Source organism: Halichoerus grypus, chromosome 7, assembly GCF_964656455.1.
Source record: "Halichoerus grypus chromosome 7, mHalGry1.hap1.1, whole genome shotgun sequence".
Taxonomy (NCBI): Eukaryota; Metazoa; Chordata; class Mammalia; order Carnivora; family Phocidae; genus Halichoerus; species Halichoerus grypus.
The window spans coordinates 100,154,238-100,180,384 of NC_135718.1; the positions used below are offsets into that span (position 1 = coordinate 100,154,238).

At 37.9% G+C, this 26,147-nt stretch overlaps 1 protein-coding gene across 2 annotated transcripts in view; it reads right to left on the reverse strand.

Moving 5' to 3' along the window:
- KIFAP3 (kinesin associated protein 3) overlaps positions 1-26,147 on the reverse strand; it is a 184,772-nt gene that overhangs the window by 153,441 nt on the left and 5,184 nt on the right. For both annotated transcript variants that reach the window (XM_036097963.2, XM_078077942.1), the window contains exon 2: positions 6,332-6,463. In XM_036097963.2, the coding sequence (XP_035953856.2) occupies positions 6,332-6,463 (132 nt within the window). The remainder of the gene's footprint in view (positions 1-6,331; positions 6,464-26,147) is intronic.

Sequence of the window (26,147 nt, forward strand, 5' to 3'; positions counted from 1 at the left end):
TTGGTTGTGATCTCTTCTTTTTCATTCATGATTTTATTTACTTGGGTCATTTCTCTTTTCTGTTTGATAAGTCTCGCCAGGAGTTTATCAATCTTACTAATACAAGGAACCAGCTCCTAGTTTCGTTGATCTGTTCTACTGTTCTTTTGGTTTCTATTTCATTGATTTCTGCTCCGATCTTTATTATTTGTCTTCTCCTGCTGGCTTTAGGCTTTATTTGCCGTTCTTCTCCAGCTCCTTTAGGTATAGGGATACGTTGTGTATTTGAGACCTTTCTTGTTTCTTGAGAAAGGCTTGTATTGCTATATACTTTCCTCTTAGGACTGCCTTTGCTGCATCCCAAAGATTTTCAACAGTTGTGTTTTCATTTACATTGATTTCCATGAATTTTTTTAATTCTTCTTTAAGATCCTGGTTGACCCATTCATTCTTTAATAGGATGCTCTTTAGCCTTCACGTATTTGATTTCTTTCCGAATTTCCTCTTGTGATTTAGTTCTAGTTTCAAAGCATTGTGGTCTGAAAATATAAAGGGACTCATCCCAATCTTTTGGTACTGGTTGAGACCTGATTTGTGAACTAGGATGTGATCTATTCTGGAGAATGTTCCATGGGCACTAGAGAAGAATGTGTATTCCGGTGCTTTGGGATGGAATGTTCTGAATATATCTGTGAAGTCCATTTGGTCCAGTGTGTCATTTAAAGTCTTTATTTCCTTGTTGATCTTTTGCTTAGATGATCTGTCCATTTCAGTGAGGGGGGTGTTAAAGTCCCCCACTATTATTTATTGTTGTCGATGTGTTTCTTTGATTTTGTTATTAATTAGCTTATATAAGTGTCTGCTCCCATGTTAGGGGCATAGAGATTTACAATTGTTAGATCTTCTTGTTGGAGAGACCCTTTAAGTATGATATAGTGTCCTTCCTCATCTCTTTAGTCTTTGGTTTAAAATCTAATTTGTCTGATATAAGGATTGCCACCCCAGCTTTCTTTTGGTGTCCATTAGCATGGTAAATGGTTTTCCAACCCCTCACTTTCAATCTGGGGGTGTCTTTGGGTCTAAAATGAGTCTCTTGCAGACAGCATATCGATGGGTCTTGTTTTTTTTGTCCAATCTGACAGCCCGTGTCTTTTGATTGGGGCATTTAGCCCATTTACATTCAGGGTAACTATTGAAAGATATGAATTTAGTGCCACTGTATTGCCTGTCAGGTGACTGTTATATTGTCTGTGTTCCTTTCTGGTCTATGTTACTTTTAGGCTCTCTCTTTGCTTAGAGGACCCCTTTCAATATTTCTTGTAGGGCTGGTTCCGTGTTTGCAAATTCCTTTAGTGTTTGTTTGTCCTGGAAGCTTTTTATCTCTCCTTCTATTTTCAGTGACAGCCTAGCTGGATATAGTATTCTTGGCTGCATATTTTTCTCATTTAGTGCTCTGAATATGTCCTGCCAGTCCTTTCTGGCCTGCCAGGTATCTGTGGATAGGTCTGTTGTCAATCTAATGTTTCCAGCATTGTAGGTTACAGATCTCTTGTCCCTAGCTACTTTCAGGATCTTCTCTTTGTCTCTGAGACTCGTTAAGTTTTACTATTAGATGTTGGGGAGTTGACCAATTTTTATTGATTTTGAGGGCGGTTCTCTGTGCCTCCTGGATTTTGATGCCTGTTTCCTTCACCAAATCTGCTATAATTTGCTCCAATATACCTTCTGCCCTTCTCTCTCTTTCTTCTTCTTCTGGGATCCCAATTATTATAATATTGTTTTGTCTTATGGTATCATTTATCTCTCAAATTCTGCCCTCATGATCCAGTAGTTGTTTATCTCTCTTTTTCTCAGTTTCTTTATTTTCCATCATTTGGTCTTCTATATCACTATTTCTTTCTCTGCCTCATTTATCCTAGCAGTTAGAGCCTCCATTTTTGATTGCACCTCATTAATAGCCTTTTTGATTTCGACTTGGTTAGATTTTAGTTCTTTTAATTCTCCAGAAAGGGTTTCTCTAATATCTTCCATGCTTTCTTCAAGCCCAGGTAGTATCTTTAAAATTATCATTCTGAACTCCAGTTCCAACACTGCACTAATGTCCGTATTGAGTAGGTCCCTGGTAGTCGGTACTGCCTCTTGTTCTTTTTTTTGAGGTGATTTTTTCCGTCTTGTCATTTTGTCCAGACGAGAATAGATGAATGAGAGAACAAAATGCTAACAGGGTAATGACGACCCCAGAAAAATATACAATAAACAAATCAGAAGAGACCTGAAACCAGGAGAAAAGAAAGGGAAAGAAAGAAAAAAGATTAAAAAAAAGATAAAAAAACAAAACAAAACAGAATATGATCAAATATGATCAGGCTGGTGCATAGATCAGTGCCACACACTAGATTTTGGGTATATTTTAGTTTGTTAGAAGAAAGTGCCTCCAAAAATTTTTAAGAAAGAAAAACTTATATATGTACAAAAATAAGGCTAAATACGATGAAGGGATGGATTATGACTGTAAAGTTGAAAATTATAAAAGATTTTATAAAAGGAATTGATAAGAAGTTGGCTGAAAAAAGAAAAGAGGAATAAAAAAAAAGCTGGAGGGAATGTGATCAGGCAGGAGACTAGAACAAAGCCATACACTAGAGATTTAGCGTATATTTTGGTCTGTTAGAAGAAAGTGTATCCCAATATTTTAAAGAGAGAACTTATATATATATATACCAAAAATAAGGTTAACTACTATGAAGGGATAGAATATGACTCTAAAAATGAAAAATAAAAATGTTTTTTAAAAAAGGGATTGATAAGATGTTGGCTGAAAAAGGGAAAAAGAAATATTCAAAAAAAAAAAAGAAAAAGAAAATTAAAAAAATTAACTTTGAAAGACTAAAGAATCATGGGAAAAAAGCCATGAATTCTATGTGCAGTATTCCCCTAGCTCTGGAGTTCTGCCATTCTCACTGACCGATAAACTTGGTCTTGGCTGACTGTTCTTGCTGATCTTCTGGGGGAGGGGCCTGTCGCAGTGGTTCTCAAATGTCTCTGCCGGAGGCGAAACTGCCCCGCCCTTCCCGAGGTCCAGGCTAAGCAATCTGCTCTGGTGTGCTCTTGGTAGCTTTTGTTCCCTGTAAGCATTCTGTACAGCTTTGGAGGCAGAGAGTGAAAATGGCGGCCTCCCAATCTCCACCCCAGAGGAGCCGAGAACTCAGGGCCCCACTCCTCAGTGAGCCCCCAGAGAAAAGCAGTCAATCACTCCCGTCTCTCCAGCCTCACTCCGTGCTCACCTGGCCTGTGACCAAGCATTTCTATCTCTGGCACACGACCCCATTTGGAGTCTCTAAACCCAGCAGATCCCTGCAGTGCGCTCCTGAGCCACTCCTCCCGGGGGGAGGAAGGTGAGTCTCCCCAGATCTGCCACTTGTTGGGTTGCTGCTGGACGAGCAGTGGCCCGACTGTTCCGTGGATCACGGTTTATGGCAACCCCAAGCTGAGAGTCCACTCCTCGGCTCTGTCTCTGCAGCTGGCTTCCCTGCTCCGATACCTGGGAGCTCTGCCACACTCAGGCACCCCGGTCTTCCTGTGACCCCGAGGGTCCCGAGACCACACTGTCCCAGCAAGGGTTCCACCCCCCGCTTAGCCACTGGAGTGACGTCCCTGAGCGTAGCAGACTTCGAAAAGTTCCAATTTTGTGCTCCGTTGCTCTATCACTTGCTGGTAGCGGCTGACAGAGGCCCCCTCCCCCACCATCTATCTTCCCAAGTATCGCCTCAGATTCACTTCTCTGCATGTCCTACCTTCCAGAAAGTGGTCACTTTTCTGTTCAGAGAGTTGCTGCTATTCTTCTCTTCGATCTCCTGTTGAGTTCATAGGTGTTCAGAATGGTCTGATCCCTACCTAGCTGAATTCCTGGGACCAAACGAAATTTAGGTCTCCTATTCTTCCTCCATCTTGCTCCCCAGCTCTATTCTTTTTTAGATCTATTTTCCACCAACATATATATTAACAATCTGATTCGTCTTCTTTCCATCCAAGGTAACAGATTTTCTTCTTCAGTATGTAGGTCTCTCTCCTAAATCCTTCCCTTCTTATAAAAGACAAAGAAGAGGGTGCCTGGGCAGCTCAGTTGGTTAAGCGTCTGCCTTCAGCTCAGGTCATGATCTCGGTGTCCTGGGATTGAGTCCTGCATCAGGCTCCCTGCTCAGCGTGGAGTCTGCTTCTCCCTCTCCCTCTGTGCTTTCTCTCCCTGTCTCGCTCTCTTTCAGATAAGTAAATAAAATCTTAAACAAAAAAAGATAAAGAAGAAATAGGGCTAGAACTTTTAGAAAACGTCAGCTGTATGCTTACTGATTATACCCGTAGTCAAAAATCAGAACCTTCATTAGGCAGTCCATACCTATTAAGAAGACCAAAAACTCACAAGAAAAATACCCATACTACTTTTGGACCATAATCATCAGTATCTCATAAAGAAATCTTCAGAAAACTGGGACTCTTTTGAAGATGGGCTTAAATATTCCTTTGCCTAATAAGGGAAAATGAAATATGGTACAAGTCTTCTAGACTTGGGCCATAGCACTGACTACCCCAATTTAATGACAATTTCACTTCATACCTATCTCAGCCTACATGAGTGTCCTTCCCAAAACCCTCATCCCCAGCTGCTGCCATTGTTAACACCTCTTGAACTATTAACAAACCACACTCTTCTTTTGGTCCTACAATGATTCCTCTCCAAACCTTGTGCAGCCACAGTTGAGTATCACAAGGTTGAATTACTCAGATTTTTCCTTTACTGAAGTTTAAATCCACTTACTCTAGCCACAGTTGGTAGTAACTCTTTCCAAGTGGTTGGCTCTCAGGTGAATGTATCCTTTGTCTAAAAAGTCCATGGATTTCCAAGCAATAACAACATTCTCATTTAATTCTAGCTGAATGACGCTACTGACTGCATTCTTAAGAACTAAAAATGAAATCTCTCACCTGAATGTGGATATTTGAGGTTCTAAAGGCAAAGACTCTGATCTGCTAGCTTTTTTTTGGAAATCAAATTAATAAGATCTCTTTCACATGTTCTCAAAATGTACAAAACTCAGGCAGCAATCAAAAACACATTAATGGAAGAGAGAAAGTCTAAGAAGATACAGTGTAAGTATGTGTGTGTGAGCGTACGTGTATTTTTCTTCAATTTAGTGAATTATCCAAGGACTCGGTTATTTTAATGAATTATCTATGTAGTTTAGTCTCCTAACACATACAAAAAAGAAGACAGATTAGGGATCTTACTAAGATATTAGGCAGCTTGTCTTTTCAGGTTGCTATACACCAAAGTTTCCCCATTGCAGCACTATTAAAATTTGGAGCCAAATTATTTTTTGTTTGTAGGTGGCTATCTTGTGCATTGTAGGATGTTTAGCAGCACCCTGGCCTCTATCCACTAGACTGCCAATGGATCCCTCCAGTTACAACAACCAAAAATGTCCCCAGGCATTACCAAATGTTCTCTGGAGGAAAAAAATCACAACCAGTTGAGAACCACTGCTATATATTTAAAATACACTGCTTTTCACTGTGCTACACCACCAGGACACAGTAACACTTTTTTTAACTAGTTAAAATTCTTTTTACTTAGTTCCCAAATCAAGTTTTTTTTTAATGGAGGGAGAGAAAAAAGGAGAGAATACTAGGTGATCTCAGACCTTCTCTACTTCTACAACATTATGGAAGGAGGGCGAGACAATCACCAGCACAACTATAGGCTAATGAGAAAGGCCATTTCCTAAGGCGCTCCTGAAAGTATTACAAAAGCAGGAAGGAAAGTGTGTAGGATGTCAGGAAATGTAAGCTCAATTCATTGAGTCAGAAAATGTTCATTTTATACTAACATCTTTCACAGGGCTAGACTCTTAAGGGATGAATTCAAAGTATATGCCCCATGTGGGAATTATGGAACTCATACTATTTTCTACAATTCCAGGGAAAAAAGAATACAGATAGGATCCCCTAAAATAGAAATTTCCTAAATTAAGCTAAAAGTCTCATATAAACATATCTTTTATTACTGATTTCACAAGTTGTAGTAGTTTATATTCTATTATATGCTTTTTCTAAATGGGATAAATTAGAAATGATATTTTTCAGAAGTTCCCATTATGCTTATGTAAACGTGATTTTCTCTAGAATAAATATACTCTGTATTTATAGTTCAATATAGTCTCTGCTTCACTAAGATGAAGTATATCTAGAAGAATGCCATAACCTCTATCATCTATGCAGATATAAATAACATCAAATTTCTACACAGTTTGTATAAGGTTCACTACTTTCAAATCATACACAAATGAAGAAAACTTACATCTTTTGGCATTCCTTTCGTTCTCCCAACATGGGATCACCCATTTCTCCAAGAATGGTAGCTTCCACTTCATACTGAACAATGAGTGCTTTTTCTGATGGATGTACATCAATATTTCCTCCTTTAACTTTCCTATAATATAAAATAAAAATAGACAGATTAAAAACTCACAAAATATTCATGGTTTTTATCTAGTTTCTAGTTCCAAAAGCATGCAGGTTAGATTAACATATGCATTTAAATTAGATTTTCTCTTGACTTGGACCAAAAAATAAGTCTTTTTCTCCAACTCTGTAAACTCTGTACTACACTTATAATACTCGGTTTTACAGAAAGTACCTTAATAAATAGCTATACCTGGGAAAAAATACATTTACACAAAGAATCATGCATAAAAGCAAATTAATAAAATCAACAAGACGTTTTGGAGAGAGTAACCTCAAACAAAAATCAGCAGTTCAAAAACAAAGATAGCTGCCCCAAAATTTATTTTATTTCATATTTTATTTATTGTATTGTGTTGTTTGTATGTACGTATGTATTTATTTTTAAGTAGGCTCCATGCCCTGCATGGAGCCCATTGCGGGGCTTGAACTCAACGACCCTGAGATGGAGACCTGAGTCAAGATCAAAAGTCGGAGGCTTAGGGGTGCCTGGGTGGCTCAGTCGTTAAGCGTCTGCCTTCGGCTCAGGTCATGATCCCGGGGTCCTGGGATCGAGCCCTGCATCGAACTCCCTGCTCCGCGGGAAGCCTGCTTCTCCCTCTCCCTCTTCCCCTGCTTGTGTTCTCTCTCTCGCTGTGTCTCTCTCTGTCAAATAAGTAAATAAAATCTTTAAAAAAAAAAAAAAAGTCGGAGGCTTAACCGACTGAGCCACCCAGGCACACCCCCAAAATTTATATTTAACAAAAAAAAAAAATCAATCTGTCTAACAATTAGCCTGTTATATGTATCACAGAATGACATTAAGAAATTATCTAAACTACAATATTTATCATGTATCATCTTATATAACTGTGTAAATTGTGGCATTAGTACCTAATCATTCTTCAAAATCACATTCAAATTACAAAACAAAAAAACATTTATGGGTTATGTTTTAGTTATGAATCTCAAATTATAGCGTCACTAGTAATTCCCATAGAAAGTTCCTATATACGTTATCCTCCCACACTTCTAAAGTTATACGATGAATGTTTAATTATTGTAAACCAAAAACAAATTAACCACTACTTGTCATGTGGCCACATTAGAAGGTGACAAAATAAGTTGTACTCAAAGAGATTAATCAATAGAAACAAGATAAATTTCTCACTGTGGTCACACAGTTGGCTAGTGGGCATCTTAGCCTGACGAGAAGGAACATAAATATAACAATGTCCTAAACTGATTCCAATAATCAGAAACTCAAAGCTTTTCCTTCCATTAGAAATAAATGGCTTGGAGAGGAGGAGCAAGATGGTAGAGGAGTAGGAGACCTAAATTTTGTCTGGTCCCAGGAATTCAGCTAGATAGGGATCAAACCATTCTGAACACCTATATATAAACACAACAGGAGATCAAAGAAAAGCATAGCAGCAACGCTCTGAACAGAAAAGCAACCACTTTCTGGAAGTTAGGACGTGCAGAGAAGTGAATCCGAGGCAATATTCGGGAGGATAGATGGTGGGGGAGGGGGCCTCCGTCAGCCGCTACCAGCAAGTGATAGAGCAACAGAGCACAAAATCGGAACTTTTAGAAGTCTGCTCCACTGAGGGATGTCGTTCCAGTGGCTAAGCAGGATGTGGAACCCTCGCTGGGACAGTGTGGTCTCTGGACCCTTGGCGTTACAGGAAGACTGAGGGTGCCTGAGTGCGGCAGAGCTCCTAGGTATCGGAGCGGGGAAGCAGCCTGCAGAGATGGAGCCGAGGAGCGGGTTCTCAGCTCAGGGTTCCCATAAACCGTGATCCACGGCACAGTCAAGCCACTGCTCTCCCAGCAGGGAGGCAGATCCGGGGAGACTCCCTTTCCTCCCCCGGGCGGAGCGGCGTGGGAGTGCGCTGCTGGGATCTGCTGGGTTTGGAGCCTACAAACAGGGTCATGTGCCAGAGATAGAAACGCTGAGTCACAAGCCAGGTGAGCACGGAGTACGGCCAGAGACCACGGAAAGAGGAGTGATTGACTGCTTTTCTCTGGGGGCTCACTGAGGAGTGGGGCCCCGAGTTCTTGGCTCCTCTGGGCGGAGATTGGGAGGCCGCTATTTTCACTCTAGTCCTCCAAAGCTGTATGGAAAGCTTGCAGGGAACAAAAGATCCCAAGAGGAAACCCGAACAGATTACTTAGCCCAGACCCAGCAAGGCGGGGCAATTCTGTCTCCCGCAAAGACATTTGAGAACCACGGCAACAGGCCCCTCCCCCAGAAGATCAGCTAGAACAGCCAGCCAAGACCAAGTTTACTGATCAATGAGAACGGCAGAACTCCAGAGCTAGGGGAATACAGCACATAGATTTCACGGCTTTTCCCCCGATTCTTTAGTCTTTCAAAGTTAATTTTTTAGTTTTCTTTTTCTTTTTTGAAATTTTTTTCCCTTTTTCAACCAATATCCTATCAATCCCTTTTATAAAAATCTATTTTGTTTTTCATTTTTAGAGTCATTCTATCCCTTCATAGTAGTTAACCTTATTTTTGGTATATATATATATATAAGTTGTTCTCTCTTTAAAATTTTGGGATACAGTTTCTTCTAAGAAACCAAAATATACCCTAAATCTCTAGTGTATGGCTTTGTTCTAGTCTCCTGCCTGATTATATTCTCTCCCTTTTTGTTTTTTTAATTCCTCTTCTTTCTTTTTTCAACCAACTTCTTATCTTATCAATTCCTTTTATAAAATCTTTTATAATTTTCATCTTTACAGTCATAATCCATCCCTTCATCATATTTAGCCTTATTTTTGTACATATATAAGTTTTTCTTTCTTAAAAATTTTGGGAGGCACTTTCTTCTAACAGACCAAAATATACCCAAAATCTAGTGTGTGGCACTGATCTATGCACCAGCCTGATCATACTTGATCATATTCTGTTTTGTTTTTTTATCTTTTTCTTTTTCTTTTTTCTTTCTTTTCCTTTCTTTTTGCCTAGTTTCAGGTCTCTTTTGATTTGTTTAGTGTATATTTTTCTGGGGTCGTCATTACCCTGTTAGCATTCTGTTCTCTCATTCATCTATTCTCCTCTGGACAAAATGACAAGATGGAAAAAATCACCTCAAAAAAAGAACAAGAGGCAGTACCGACTACCAGGGACCTACTCAATACGGACATTAGTAAGATGTCAGAACTAGAGTTCAGAAAGATGATTTTAAAGATACTACCTGGGCTTGAAGAAAGCATGGATGATAGAGAAACAATTTCTGGAGAAATAAAAGAACTAAAATCTAACCAAGTCGAAATCAAAAAGGCTATTAATGAAGTGCAATCAAAATAGGAGGCTCTAACTGCTAGGATAAATGAGGCAGAAGAAAGAATTAGTGATATAGAAGACCAAAAGATGGAAAATAAAGAAGCTAAGAAAAAGAAAGATAAACAACTACTGGATCACGAGGGTAGAATATGAGAGATAAATGATACCATAAGACGAAACAATATTATAATAATTGGGATCCCAGAAGAGGAAGAAAGAGAGAGAAGGGCAGAAGGTATATTGGAGCAAATTATAGCAGATTTGGTGAAGGACACAGGCATCAAAATCCAGGAGGCACAGAGAACCCCCTTCAAAATCAATAAAAATAGGTCAACTCCCCAACATCTAATACTAAAACTTAACGAGTCAAAGAGAAAATCCTGAAAGCAGCTCGGGACAAGAGATCTGTAACCTACAATGCTGGAAACATTAGACTGACAACAGACCTATCCACAGAGACCTGGCGGGCCAGAAAGAACTGGCAGGAGATATTCAGAGCACTAAATAAGAAAAATATGCAGCCGGGCGCCTGGGTGGCTCAGTTGGTTAAGCGACTGCCTTCGGCTCGGGTCATGATCCTGGAGTCCCGGGATCGAGTCCCGCATCGGGCTCCCTGCTCGGCAGGGAGTCTGCTTCTCCCTCTGACCCTCCTCCCTCTCATGCTCTCTGTCTCTCATTCTCTCTCTCTCAAATAAATAAATAAAAAATCTTAAAAAAAAAAAAAAAAGAAAAAGAAAAATATGCAGCCAAGAATACTATATCCAGCTAGGCTGTCACTGAAAATAGAAGGAGAGATAAAAAACTTCCAGGACAAACAAAAACTAAAGGAATATGCACACACGAAACCAGCCCTACAAGAAATATTGAAAGGGGTCCTCTAAGCAAAGAGAGAGCCTAAAAGTAACATAGACCAGAAAGGAACACAGACAATATACAGTAACAGTCACCTGACAGGCAATACAGTGGCACTAAATTCATATCTTTCAATAGTTACCCTGAATGTAAATGGGCTAAATGCCCCAATCAAAAGACACAGGCTGTCAGATTGGAGAAAAAAAACAAGATCCATCAATATGCTGTCTGCAAGAGACTCATTTTAGACCCAAAGACACCCCCAGATTGAAAGTGAGGGGCTGGAAAACCATTTACCATGCTAATGGACACCAAAAGAAAGCTGGGGTGGCAATCCTTATATCAGACAAATTAGATTTTAAACCAAAGACTGTAATAAGAGATGAGGAAGGACACTATATCATACTTAAAGGGTCTCTCCAACAAGATCTAACAATTGTATATATCTATGCCCCTAACATGAGAGCAGCCAATTATATAAGGCAATTAATAACAAAAGCAAAGAAACACACTGACAACAATACAATAATAGTGGGGCACTTGAATACCCCCCTCACTGAAATGGACAGATCATCTAACCAAAAGATCAACATGGAAATAAAGACTTTAAATGACACACTGGGCCAAATGGACTTCACAGATATATTCAGAACATTCCATCCCAAAGCAACAGAATATACATTCTTTTCTAGTGCCCATGGAACATTCTCCAGAATAGATCACATCCTAGGTTACAAATCAGGTCTCAACCAGTACCAAAAGACTGGGATGAGTCCCTTCATATTTTCAGACCACAATGCTTTGAAACTAGAACTAAATCACAAGAGGAAAGTCGGAAAGAACTCAAATATATGGAGGCTAAAGAGCAGCCTACTAAAGAATGAATGGGTCAACCAGGAACTTAAAGAAGAGTTAAGAAAATTCATGGAAACCAATGTAAATGAAAACACAACTGTTGAAAATCTTTGGGAGGCAGCAAAGGCAGTCCTAAGAGGAAAGTATATAGCAATACAAGCCTTTCTCAAGAAACAAGAAAGGTCTCAAATACACAACCTAACCCTACACCTAAAGAAGCTAGAGAAAGAACAGCAAATAAAACCTAAACCCAGGAGGAGAAGAGAAATAATAAAGATCAGAGCAGAAATCCATGAAATAGAAACCAAAAGAACAGTAGAACAGATCAATGAAACTAGGAGCTGATTCTCTGAAAGAATTAATGATTGATAAACTCCTTGACCAGACTTACCAAAAAGAAAAGAGAAAGGACCCAAGTAAATAAAATCATGAATAAAAGAAGAGAGATCACAACCAACACCAAAGAAATACAAACAACTATAAGAACATATTATGAGCAACTGTATGCCAGCAAATTAGATAATCTGGAAGAAATGGATGCATTCCTAGAGACGTATCAACTACCAAAACTGAACCAAGAAGAAATAGAAAACCTGAACAGACCTATAACCACTAAGGAAATTGAAGCAGTCATCACAAATCTCCCAACAAACAAGAGCCCAGGGCCAGATGGCTTCCTAGGGGAATTCTACCAAACATTTCAAGAAGAATTAATACCTATTCTTCTGAAACTGTTCCAAAAAATAGAAACGGAAGGAAAACTTCCAAAATCGTTTTATGAGGCCACCATTACCTTGATCCCCAAACCAGACAAAGACCCCATCCAAAAGGAGAATTACAGACCAATATCCTTGATGAACATGGATGCAAAAATTCTCATCAAAATACTAGCCAATAGGATCCAACAGTACATTAAAAGGATTATTCACCATGACCAAGTGGGATTTATCCCTGGGCTGAAAGGTTGGTTCCACATCTGTAAATCAATCAATGTGATACAATACATTAACAAAAGAAAGAGCAAGAACCATATGATCCTCTCAATAGATGCAGAAAAAGCATTTGACAAAGTACAGCATCCTTTCCTGATCAAAACTCTTCAGAGTGTAGAGTTAGAGGGTACATACCTCAATATCATAAAAGCCATCTATGAAAAACCCACAGCGAATATCATTCTCAATGGGGAAAAACTGAGAGCGTTTCCCCTAAGGTCAGGAACACGGCAGGGATGTCCACTATCACCACTGCTATTCAACATAGTATTAGAAGTCCTAGCCACAGCAGTCAGACAACATAAAGAAATAAAAGGCATCCTAACTGGCAAAGAAGTCAAACTCTCACTCTTTGCAGATGATATGATACTTTATGTGGAAAACCCAAAAGACTCCACCCCAAAACTGCTGGAACTCATACAGGAATTCAGTGAAGTGGCAGGATATAAAATCAATGCACAGAAATCAGTGGATTCCTATACCAACAACAAGACAGAAGACAGAGAAATTAAGGAGTCGATCCCATTTACAATTGCACCCAAACCATAAGATACCTAGGAATAAATCTAACCAAAGAGGCAAAGAATCTGTACTCAGAAAACTATAAAATACTCATGAAAGAAATTGAGGAAGACACAAAGAAATGGAAAAACGTTCCATGCTCGTGGATTGGAAGAACAAATATTGTGAAGATGTTAATGCTACCCAGAGCAATCTACACATTCAATGCAATCCCTATCAAAATACTATCAACTTTTTTTAAAGAAATGGAGCAAATAATCCTAAAATTTGTATGGAACCAGAAAAGACCCCAAATAGCCAGAGGAATGTTGAAAAAGAAAAGCAAAGCTGGTGGTATCACAATTCCGGACTTCAAGCTCTATTACAAAGCTGTCATCATCAAGACAGTATGGTACTGGCACAAAAACAGACACATAGATCAATGGAACAGAATAGAGAGCCCAGAAGTGGACCCTCAACTCTATGGTCAACTAATCTTCGACAAAGCAGGAAAGAATGTCCAATGGAAGAAAGACAGTCTCTTCAACAAATGGTGTTGGGAAATTGGACAGCCACATGCAGAAGAATGAAACTGGACCATTTCCTTACACCACACACAAAAATAGACTCAAAATGGTTGAAAGACCTAAACGTGAGACAGGAGTCCATCAAAATCCTAAAGGAGAACACAGGCAGCAACCTCTTCGACCTCAGCCGGAGCAACTTCTTCCTAGAAACATCGCCAAAGGCAAGGGAAGCAAGGGGCAAAATGAACTATTGGGACTTCATCAAGATAAAAAGCTTTTGCACAGCAAAAGAAACAGTCAACAAAACCAAAAGGCAACCAACAGAATGGGAGAAGATATTTGCAAATGACATATCAGATAAAGGGCTAGTATCCAAAATCTATAAAGAACTTATCAAACTCAACACCCAAAGAACAAATGATCCAATCAAGAAACGGGCAGAAGACATGAACAGACATTTTTCCAAAGAAGACATCCAAATGGCCAACAGACACATCAAAAAGTGCTCAACATCGCTTGGCATCAGGGAAATCCCAATCAAAACCTCAATGAGATACCACCTCACACCAGTCAGAATGGCTAAAATTAACAAGTCAGGAAATGACAGATGTTGGCGGGGATGTGGAGAAAGGGGAACCCTCCTACACTGTTGGTGGGAATGCAAGCTGCTGCAGCCACTCTGGAAAACTGTATGGAGGTTCCTCAAAAAGTTGAAAATAGAGCTACCGTACGACCCAGCAATTGCATTACTGCATATTTACCCCAAAGATACAAATGTAAGGATCCGAAGGGGTACGTGCACCCCGATGTTTATAGCAGCAATGTTCACAATAGCCAAACTATGGAAAGAGCCAAGATGTCCATCGACAGATGAATGGATAAAGAAGATGTGGTATATATGTATAATGGAATATTATGCAGCCATCAAAAGGAATGAAATCTTGCCATTTGCAACAACGTGGATGGAACTGGAAGGTATTATGCTGGGTGAAATAAGTCAATCAGAGAAAGACATGTATCACATGACCTCACTGATATGAGGAATTCTTAATCTCAGGAAACAAACTGAGGGTTGCTGGAGTGCTGGGGGGTGGGAGGGATGGGGTGGCTGGGTGATAGACATTGGGGAGGGTATGTGCTATGGTGAGCACTGTGAATTGTGTAAGACTGTTGAATCACAGACCTGTACCTCTGAAACAAATAATACATTATATGTTAAAAAAAGAAAAAGAAGATAGTAAGAAGGGAGAAATGAAGGGGGGGAATCGGTGGGGGAGATGAACCATGATAGACTATGGACTCTGAGAAACAAACTGAGGGTTCTAGGGGGGAGGGAGGTGGGGCGATGGGTATTAAAGAGGCATGTACTGAATGGTGTACTGAGTGTTATACGCAAACAATGAATCATGGAACACTACATCAAAAACTAATGATGTAATATATGGTGATTATCATAACATAATAAAATAAAAAAAAATTTCTAGTTGCCTCACTAAAGTGACTAAAAAAAAAGAAATAAATGGCTTATTATTCATATTTCAATGTAATCTTTAAAATGATCTTTTCATCAGAATTCTTTATGAAAACAAAAAACATAACATGGAATCTGTATGGGTCATGACTAAGAGTCAAGTACAGAGACAGGGCAGGAAATCAAATACAACAATGCTAGAGTGTAGGTAGGTCAGCAACTAAACTGACAGTAAGATATACAGAACAGAGCTTGTAAGGAATGAAAGCAACTAGAAACCAGGCAGGCCAGTAAAAACAATTAGGAAATAAGATAAACACACATATACTAAACAGTATGTTACAGAATCCAAAGGTAAGATAAATGGATATAAGTTGAGGGTAGCAATGAAAAGCTAAAGAAATCACGGGACTCAAAAGAACTAAGAAGAGCTTAAAAAAAAATAAAAAGATGTACTATATAGCAAGCACAACACAAACTATCTTAATTGTAAAGTAAACTAGCTATTTGCTTCCTGATGAGATGAAGAGCAATCCCACTCTTGAATTTCCTATACAGAAGGGGGTAACTGCTGTATCCAATTCAATGAAAAGAACCAGAAGGATAAAATATAAGTGCAGATCCTAAGAGGAATCTCCAACCACCACTTTCACAGTAGGTCTTCCGCATATTAAGAAGTGAGATAAAAGCTTAACTGTTGTCTTCTGGTCTGATATCTTGCCTTTCTCAAAGAAATCAAATAGATCAAAGAATCTCACCACTCCTTTCTAGTTTTTGTTTGCTTTTATGTGCCTGTGTGTTTTAAGACAGTAGTAAGTTCGTCAAATTTTTTAAATTTTCTTTATCACTAAAGCAGATTATGTTTTTATAGGAAAAGTATTACACAGAATTTACAAAAAGAAATAAACTCAAAAACCTAGAAGAAACCAGCTGTTATAAATTTAGCACATATACATTCAGATATTTTTCTATCCACATATAAATAATAGAGTGGCAGCTCTAGAATTTCTTTTTTTTTTTTAAGATTTTATTTATTTGCCAGAGAGAGAATGAGAGACAGAGAGCATGAGAGGGAGGAGGGTCAGAGGGAGAAGCAGACTCCCTGCTGAGCAGGGAGCCCGATGCGGGACTCGATCCCGGGACTCCAGGATCACGACCTCAGCCGAAGGCAGCCGCTTAACCAACTGAGCCACCCAGGCGCCCTAGAATTTCTTTATAGGAGAGGCGTAAGGGTAGCAATCTGGTAGGGCTGAAACTACATTGAATAGCACTTTACGTAAGAGTAACACAAGTTATTGTTTATATCAACGTGGGGGCTGATGGAAATTATGGATGGATAAACCCCTCCCATTCTCCCTGGCACTGTGACTGAATATACAAAATACATATATTACAACTAAGGTCATATTATACTATATAGTAACATATATTTAAAATTTACTATGTAGTCACTTTATAAGACAATGCTTTGCCTTTAGAAATTCATACATTCCAGAGTCTCCATTTGTTGAACACCTTAATTATTTCTAACTGATGTTGAACAAAATTTACAGGATTCATTTACAAAACATTCAAAACCATACTTTGCTGATTTACAAAGTACTTCTATAAAGGCTCAAAACATTTTGTAATTCAGTTACTCTATGTATGATACAAATATTTCAACATTGACAACCAAGGCTTCAAATTCTATTTTAGTTGGTAAAATAGTCTCGCTAATTTGGATACTATTATGAATTATGTCTGAATGCAACCTATAATAAGTACATATCTGCTGTCGATGGTTGATTTAGTGTGAAAATTTTACCATAACAATGTGCCTCACCAAATATATATTTGAATTATCACCACAAAATGAATAATTTTACCTTAAATGCTGAACTTTCAAACTGTATTTAACATGGAATTCATAATGACGTCAAATGTTTAAATATCAAGAGAATGAGCTTCCAAATGCTTTACCTGGAACCCATGTATTAGATTAAAAAAAATTATAACCGATTATTAGAATTAACTGATTATCTATTTGGAGCATCTTATGACATATCAAAATGGCTGTCTTTTAACTGTAAATTTTTTCAACTAATGGAGCCTTCTCAATAACAGCTCTGCTTTATTTTTTTATATGCATAAAAAAACTAGAACCTAAAATATGCTAAATTAATTTAGAAAAATAATTTTTTATGTCAATGTGAAGTCTATGCTTCACAGAATGATATAAAATACACCTTCTATAACTCCATGTGGTAATTGTCATCCTGGGGTACAATGTTCTTAATTAATAATTTCTTAAGTACATCCTGATGTTTCCAGACTTTATGCGGTTGATGATATCATTATGATCCTTAAAAGAAAAAATGCTCACATTACATTACACATTGATCAATTTTCTAGAAAAACAAAAATTCATTAATCTTTCATTAAACAGGTGCTTTTTTTAAAAAAAGTATTGCTGTCAAAAGGATTTATTACAAGTTTCCATTCAAGGTGGTAGCATAGGAGGATTCTGAACTCAAAATCCTCCCACAGACACATCAAATCTGTAGCTACATAGGAAAAACTTTCCTCTGGGGAAAAAACCCTAAAAATTAGCTGCGTGACTCCTACACTTTAAGTGAATGAAAAAAAAATCCACACTGAAGTGGGAAGGAGAAGCTGAGATACAATCTCACCACAAATCCCATCCCTGCCACAGTGACCCACAATCAGGAGGGAACTCACAAACCTGAGCTTCAGCCTGAGGAGCAAAGGGTTTGAACCCCACACCTAACACCTCAAATTTTAAGACCTGCACCTGGGAGATGAGCCCTAATAAATCTAGCATTGAAAGCCAACAGAGCTTGTGTCCATGAGACTCATAAGGCTATAGTGAACAGAGAAACAGTTCGTAAAGGGCTTATGTGTATGGACTCACACTCCAAAGCCCAGTGCAGAGGCAGATGACAAGTGCCCAGAATTTCTGTGAAACAGACTTATTTGCTTATCTTAAAAAGTCAACCTGTGGAGCAGGCATCTAATTTAATATACATGTATGGGCCTAATGAAATACTTTCCAAAGACAGAGGCCAGTGGGTACCATCTTTGCATTCTCCCTCTGCTTTGCTCCAGCTAACCAGTATCTCTCAGAAAAGAACATGTACCATTGATTGGTGCCCTGATTTCTGCAGATGCCACCTAGGGGTCACCTCTAGATCACTTGGCTCTGATGGTCATCAGGGCTTACACATCCAGGTCCCACAGCACTGTAACAAATGGAGAAAGAGTTCTTAACTCACTACCACCCCCAGGGCACAGCAGAGAGGCAGAAGATTGAGGTACCCAATCTATCTGTGAAAGAGGTCTATTAGCTTATCTTCAGAGCTGTGGCCTGAAGGACAGGCTTCTAAATAAACACACAGCTGAAGGCTGGTTGCAATCCTCATCAGGGACCTGGGAGGGCAGCTGCTATCTTCACATTCTCCTTCTGCTATGCTCCGGAGTGCCGGTATCTCCTGGAGAGGAGCTTGTATACTTGTCTGGTGCTCTGGTTTTTGTGGCTACCACCCAGGGGATACCCCGTGGTTGCCTGGTTCTGGTGGCCAGCAGGGCTCGTGTTCATGAGTTCAAAGGGATGTCAGCAAAGAAACAGTTCTTAACTGGCTTATCGCTCTAGGTATCAGCACAGAGGGAGTAGAAACACCCATCTCCCAGTCTTCCCCCTGAAAGAGGTGTATTGGCATACTTTAAAAGGTGTTGCCTGACCAGCTTTCAATCAGCCTGAATCTACATGCCGACTGAATCCTCCCCTTTAGGACACTGACAGGTCTTGGCATACCCTAAACTACTGAGAGTCACTAGAAATAAAGTAGGCTGCTTGTATAATCACAAAGATTTGAGAGACAATCAGGATTTAGGACAGGGTTAAACGACAAGATTCATCTCCTACATGAGGCACAGAGATTCAAAGAAAAATGAAGAAACAGAGGAATATGTTCCAAACAAAGGAACAAGACCATAAAAAAAGACCTTATAAAGTGGAGATAAATGCTCGCTTTACCTGATAAAGAATTCAAAGTAATGGTCATCATGATGTTTACTGAGCTCAGAAGAATGGATGAAAAAAGTGAGAATTTCAACAGAGACAGGAAATATAAGAAAGTACCAAAAAGAAGTCACAGAGCTGAAGAATAAAAATAACTGAACTGAAAAATACAATAGAGGGGGGTTCAACAGCAGACTAGGTGAAGCAGAAGAAAAGATCAGTGAATTCAAAAACAAAGCAGTGGAACTCACCTAATCAGAGACGCAAAAAGGAAAAAAGAATGAAGGGGCACCTGGGTGGCTCAGTGGGTTAAGTGTCTGCCTTCGGCTCAGGTCATGATCACAGGGTCCTGGGATCGAGCCCCACATCAGGCTCCCTGCTGAGCGGGGAGTCGGCTTCTCCCTCTCCCTCTGCCCCCCCCACTAGTGCTTGCTCTCTCTCTCACTCTCTCTCTCACTCTCTCTCTCAAATAAATAAAAAATCTTTTAAAAAAAGATTATAATAAGAGAAAAAGGTTATTACATAATAATAATGGGGTCAATCCAACAAGAGGATATAAAATCTGTAAATATTTAGGCACCCAACATAGGATCATCTAAATATATAAAGAAAATATTAGCAGACCTAAAGGGAGAAATAAACAGCAATACAATAGTAGTAAGGAACTTTAATACCCCACTTTCATAAATGGATAGATCATCCAGACAGAAAATCAGTAGGGAAACACTGGTTTTAAAAGACACGTTAAGGGGCGCCTGGGTGGCTCAGTTGGTTAAGCGACTGCCTTCGGCTCAGGTCATGATCCCGGAGTCCCGGGATCGAGTCCCACATCGGGCTCCCTGCTCAGCAGGGAGTCTGCTTCTCCCTCTGACCCTCCCCCCTCTCATGCTCTCTGTATCTCATTCTCTCTCTCAAATAAATAAATAAAATTAAAAAAAAAAAAAAAAAAAGACACGTTAAAATTTAACAACATAGAAGAAGTGGGCAAAATCCTAAAAAACATTCAACCTACCAAGACTGAATCATAAAGAAACAGAAACTTTGAACAGACCAATTACTAGTAAGGGATTGAAGCAGTAATCAAAAATGTCCCAACAAACAAAAGTCCAGACCAAACAGCTTCACTGGTTAATGCTACCAAACATTCAAAGAATTAATACCAATCATTCTCAAACTCTTCCAAAAAATAGAACAGGAGGGAATACTTACAAACTCATTTTATGATGCCAGCATTACCTTGACACCAAAACCAGACAAAGACACCACAAGAAAATTATAGGCTAATACCTCTAAGGAACATAAATGCAAAAATCTTCAACAAAATACTAGCAAACAAAATTCAAGTTTACATTAAAAGCATCATACATCATGATCAAGTGAGATTTATTTGAGGGATGTAAGGATGGTTCAATAAATGCAAATCAATCAATAAGATATACTACATTAACAGAATGAAGTGTAAAAGTCATATGATTATCTCCAATAAATGCAGAAAACATTTGACAACATTCAGCACCCATTTACGATAAAAACTGTCACCAAAATGAATATACAGGGAATGTACCACAACATAATAAAGGCTGTATATGATAAACACACAGTTAATATCATACTCAACAGTGAAAAGCTAAAAGCTTTTCCTCAAAGATCAGGAACAAGGCAAGGATGCCCATTCTCACCACTTCTATTCAACATAGTGCTAGAAGCCAAGCCAGAGTAATTTGTCAAGAAAAAGAAATAACAGGCATCCAAATCAGAAAGCAAGAAGTAAAACTGTCACTATTTGCAGATGACATATTATTATAGAGAAAATTCTAAAGACTCCACAAAAAACTATTACATATTTGGCTTAATTGAGGTTTTGCAGCCTACAGCAGTAATTCTAGTTCCAGATATGTTGCTACATTTCTTTGCTCCTTCCTTTCCTATCACTTCCTTTTAAAAATCACTTCATTACCTCTGTATCTCCTCTTTCTGCCTAAAAGATCTACTCTTTGGCGTAAAATTTCCTCCAGCCAGGTTACCAGTCTTCTTTATATCAGCCTGGGGTTGCATTTTAAAATTTAAATGAACTTAATTTAAAAAGGAAAATAAAATACATTGTTAAAAGCTGTTATTTGTTCAGGCTGTGTTAGTGCTGTAATTTTTGTTTTACAGGTGCTAAGGGAAAGTTAATGTGTACCTCTAAAATTTAAAAGAATATACAATGACTTTAAAATCTGTCAAAAAAAAAACAAAAAAAACAAAACAAAACTAATAAATTCAAGAAAGTTGCAGGTTACAAAAACCGATATTAAATTTCAGTTGCATTTCCATACATTAATGATGAACCTCTTAAGAGCAATTAAGAAAATAATCCCATTTACAATTACATCAAAAAGAATAACACAACTAGAAATAAGTTTAACCAAGAAGGTAAAAGACCTATACACTGAAAACTGTAAAATACTGATGAAAGAAACTGAACACAATACAAATAATGAAAAGATACTCTGTGCTTATGGACTGGAAGAATATTGATAAAACGTCAGTAATCTAGAAATCACCCAAAGAAATCTATGATCCTGATCTTAGATTCCAACACAATCCTGATCAAAATCCCAATGGCATTTTTCACAGAAATTGAACAAACAATCCTAAAATGTGTATGGAACCACAAAAGACCCTGAATAACCAAAGCAATTTTGAGAAAGAACAACAAAGCTAGAGGCATCACATTTCCTGTTTCTTTCTTTTTTTTTTTTTTTTTTAATTTTATCTATTTATTTGACACAGAGAGAGAGAGAATACAAGTAGGGGAAATGGCAGAGGCAGAGGAAGCAGCAGACTCCCAGCTGAGCAGACAGCCTGATATGGGGCTTGATCTCAGGGTCCTGGGATTATGACCTGAGCCTAAGGCAGATGCTTAACAGACTGAGTCACCCAGGTGCCCCACATTTTCTGGTTTCAAACTATACTACAAAGTTACAGTAATCAAAACAGTATGGTATTTGCATAAAAACAGACATATATATCAACAGAATACAGAGCCCAGAAATAAACCCACACATACACGGCCAATTAATTTACAGCAAAGGAACCAAGAATATACAAACAGAGAAAGGATAGTCTCTTCAATAAATGGTGTTTGGAAAATTGGACAGCTATATGCAAAAGAATGAAACTGGACCATTATCTTACACCATATACAAAAATTAATTCAAAATGGATTAAAGGGTTGAACCTAAGACCTAAAACCATAAAACTCATAGAAGAAAATATAGGCAGTAAGCTTCTTGCCATAGGTCTTGGCAATTCTTTTTTTTATTTGATACCAAAAGCAAAGGCAACAAAAACAAAAATAAATGAGCCTAAATCAAACTAAAAATCTTCTGCCCAATAAAAGAAACAAAAATGAAAAGGTGACATATTAAATGTGAGGATATATTTGCCAATAATATATCTGATAATGGGTTAATATCCAAAGTATATAAAGACCTCACAGAGTTCAACAGCAAAAAAAAAAAAAAAAAAAAATCAAATATCCAATCTGATTAAAAAAATCAGTAGAGGATCTGAATAGGCATTTTTCCAAAGAAGACATACAGATGGCCAAAAGGTACATGAAAAAATGCTCAAAATTTCTAGATGCTCAAAATCTCTAGTCATCAGTGAAATGCAAATCGAAACCACATGAGATATCACCTCAGACCTGTTAGAATGGCTATTATCAAAAAGACAAGAAACAGCAAGTGTTGGTAAGGATGTGGAGAAAAAGGAACCCTTGTACACTGTCGGTGGGAATTTAAATCAATGCAGCCACTATGGAAAACCATATAGAGTCTTCTCAAGAAATTGAACATAGAACTACCATATGATCCAGCAAATCCACTTCTGAGTATTTATCCGAAGGAAACAACACTAAGTCAAAGAGATATACACACCCCCGTGTTCACTGCAGCATTATTTACAATAGCCAATACACAGAGGCAACCTAAGTGTCCATCAATGGATAAGTGGATAAAGAAAATGAGGTGTATGTATGTGTATATGTGCGAAATATTGCCATTTGTGACAACATGGATGGACCTTGAGGGCATTATGCTATGTGAAATAAGTCAGAGAGAGAGAGAGAGAAATTCTGTATGATCTCACTTTTATGTGGAATCTAAGAACAAAACAAACTCAAACTCACAGATACACAGAATAGATTGGTAGTTGCCAAAGGTAGGGAGTGGCAGGTGGGCAAAACAGGTGAAGGTAGTCAAAAGGTACAAATTTCCAGTTATAAAATAAGTAAGTCCTGGGGATATAATGTACAGCATTGTGACTACAGTTAATAATGTTGTACTGTATACTTGGAAATTGCTAAGAGACTAAATCTTAAAAGTTTTCATCACAAGAAAAAACATTACAGTAATGGATGTTAACTAGACTTACTGTGGTGATCATTTCACAATATATATGAATACATACAAATCATTAGATATGCACCTGAAACTAATATGTCAATTATAGTTCAATAAACATTTCAAATCAATTACCTGATTTTACACCTTCAGGAACCAGAAAAAGAATTAACTAAATCCCAAGCTTGTAGAAGGTAGGAAATAATAAAGATAAAAGAAATAGAGACTAGAGGGGTGCCTGGATGGCTCAGTCATTTAAGCATCCAACTCTTGGTTTTGGCTCAGGTCCTAATTTCAGGGTCGTGAGATGAAGCCCCATGTCAGGAGCCTGCCTAAAATTCCCTCTCATCCTCTCCCATTGCTTCTCCCCTTGTGCTGTCTCCCTCTCCTTCTAAAATAAATCTTAAAAAAAAACAGAGGATAAGCAAAAGAGAAAATAAAATCCAAAGTTGCTTGAAAAACCCCAAAATTGGCAAACCTCTAGTTAAATTAAGAAAAAAGAGAGAAGACTCAAATTACTAGAATTAGAAATTTAAGTGGGACACTACTACTGACCTACACAGATAAAAAGAATACTATAAACAATTGGAAGCCAACAACTAGATAACCTAGATGAAATGGACAAATTCCTAGAAATACACAAACTACATGATTAACTCATAATTTCAAAAGAAACAGAAATTCTGAATAGATCTATATAAGTAATGAGATTGAATCAGTGGTCAAAAACTTCCCAAAAAAGAAAAGTCCAGGATCAGATGGCTTCATTGTTGAGTTCTACCAAATATGCAAGGAAAAATTAACATCAATCCTTCTCAAACTCCTCCAAAAACTAGATAAGGAAGGAATACTTCCTAATTCATTCTATGAGGTCAACATTACTCTGATACCAAAGTGAGACAAAGACACACAAAAATAGACTCTCTTTTATAAATACCCTTTATAAAGGGATAGTTCTATCTTTTATGAATATAGATGCAAAAGTCCTCAAAATACTAGCAAACAGTATCCGGCAGTATATTAAAAGGATTACAAGCAATGACCAAGTCGGTTCTATCCTAGGAATGCAAGGAAGTTATACATATGATAATCAATCAATGTAACACACCACATTAACACAGAAAAATGTACATGATTATTCCATTTGATGCAGAAAAAGGATTTGACAAAACCTAACACCCTTTCAAATAAAAACATTTAATAAATTAGGAATACAAGGAAATTCAAATGACATTCAAATTCAATATGATAAAAGGCATATATGAAAAACCTACAGCTAATATTATACTCAATGGTAAAAGAATAAAAGCTTTCTCTTAAGAATAGGAATAAGACAAGTATGCCCACTTTTACCCACTTCTAGTCAACATAGTACTGGAAGTTCAAGCCAGAGCACTGAGGTATGGAAAAAAAATAAAAGCATCCCTATTGGAAAAGAAGAATACTATCTCTATCTGCAGATGATATGATCTCATATGTTGAGAACTGTTAAAGCTAATAAATTCAGCAGTTACAGAATACACTATCAGCACACAGAAAATCAGTTGTATTTCTATATACTAATAATGAAAATTCCCAAAAGGAAGTTAAGAAAACAATTCCACTTACAATCAAAAAGAATAAAATACTAAGGGGCGCCTGAGTGGCACAGTTGGTTAAGCATCCAACTCTCGGTTTTGGCTCAGGTTGTGATCTCATGGTCTGGAGATGGAGCCCCACGTCCAGTGAGATTCTCTCTCCTTCTCCCGCTGACCCTCCCACTCGTGTGCGCGCGCGCTCTCTCTCTCTCTCAAATTAATGAATTTTTTTAAAAAAAGAATAAAAATACTAATAAATTTAAGCAGAGAGGTGCAGCACTTATACAGTGAAAACTACAAAATGTTGTTGAAGAAATTGATAAGGATTAAATAAATGGGCAGACACCCCTTGTTCATAGATTGGATGACTTAATAGTGTTAAGATGGCAATATTTCCCAGAGTGATCTACAGATTCAATACAATCCCTATCAAAATCCCAAAGGCCTCTTTTACAGAAATGGAAAAGGGATCCTAAAATTCATATGGAAACACAAGGGACCCTCAGTAGCCAAAACAATCTTGAGAAAGAACAAAGTTGGAAGACACACTTTCCAATTTCAAAATATACTACAAAGTTACAGTAATCAAAACAGTGAAGTACTAGCATAAAAATAGACATATAGATCAATGGAATAGAATTGAGTCCAGAAGTAAGCCCTTACATCTACCATCAATTGATTTTCAACAAAGGTAGCAAGATCTTTCACTGAGGAAAGATTGATCCCTTTAACAGATGGTGCCATGACAACCAGATATCCACACGCAAAAGAATGAAATTGGACCCTTACTTTATACCACATAATTAACTCAAGATGGATCAAAAACAAATTTTAGAGCTAAAATGATAAAACTCTTAGAAAACATAGAGGCAAATCTTCATGGCTTTGGATGTGACAATGGTTTCTTTTTTTTTTATTAATTTTTAAATTTTAATATCTGCATAGTTAATATACAGTGTTATATTAGCTTCAGGTATACAATATAATGATTCAACAATTCTATACATCACCCAGTGCTCATCATAAGTGTACTCTTTAATCCCCATCAGCTATTCCACCCATTCCCTCACCCACCTCTCCTCTGGTAACCATCAATTTGTTCTCTATATTTAAGTGTTTGTTTCTCAGTTTGTCTCTCTTTTTTCTATTCGTTTGTTTCTTAAATTCCACATATGACAGAAATCATATGGTATT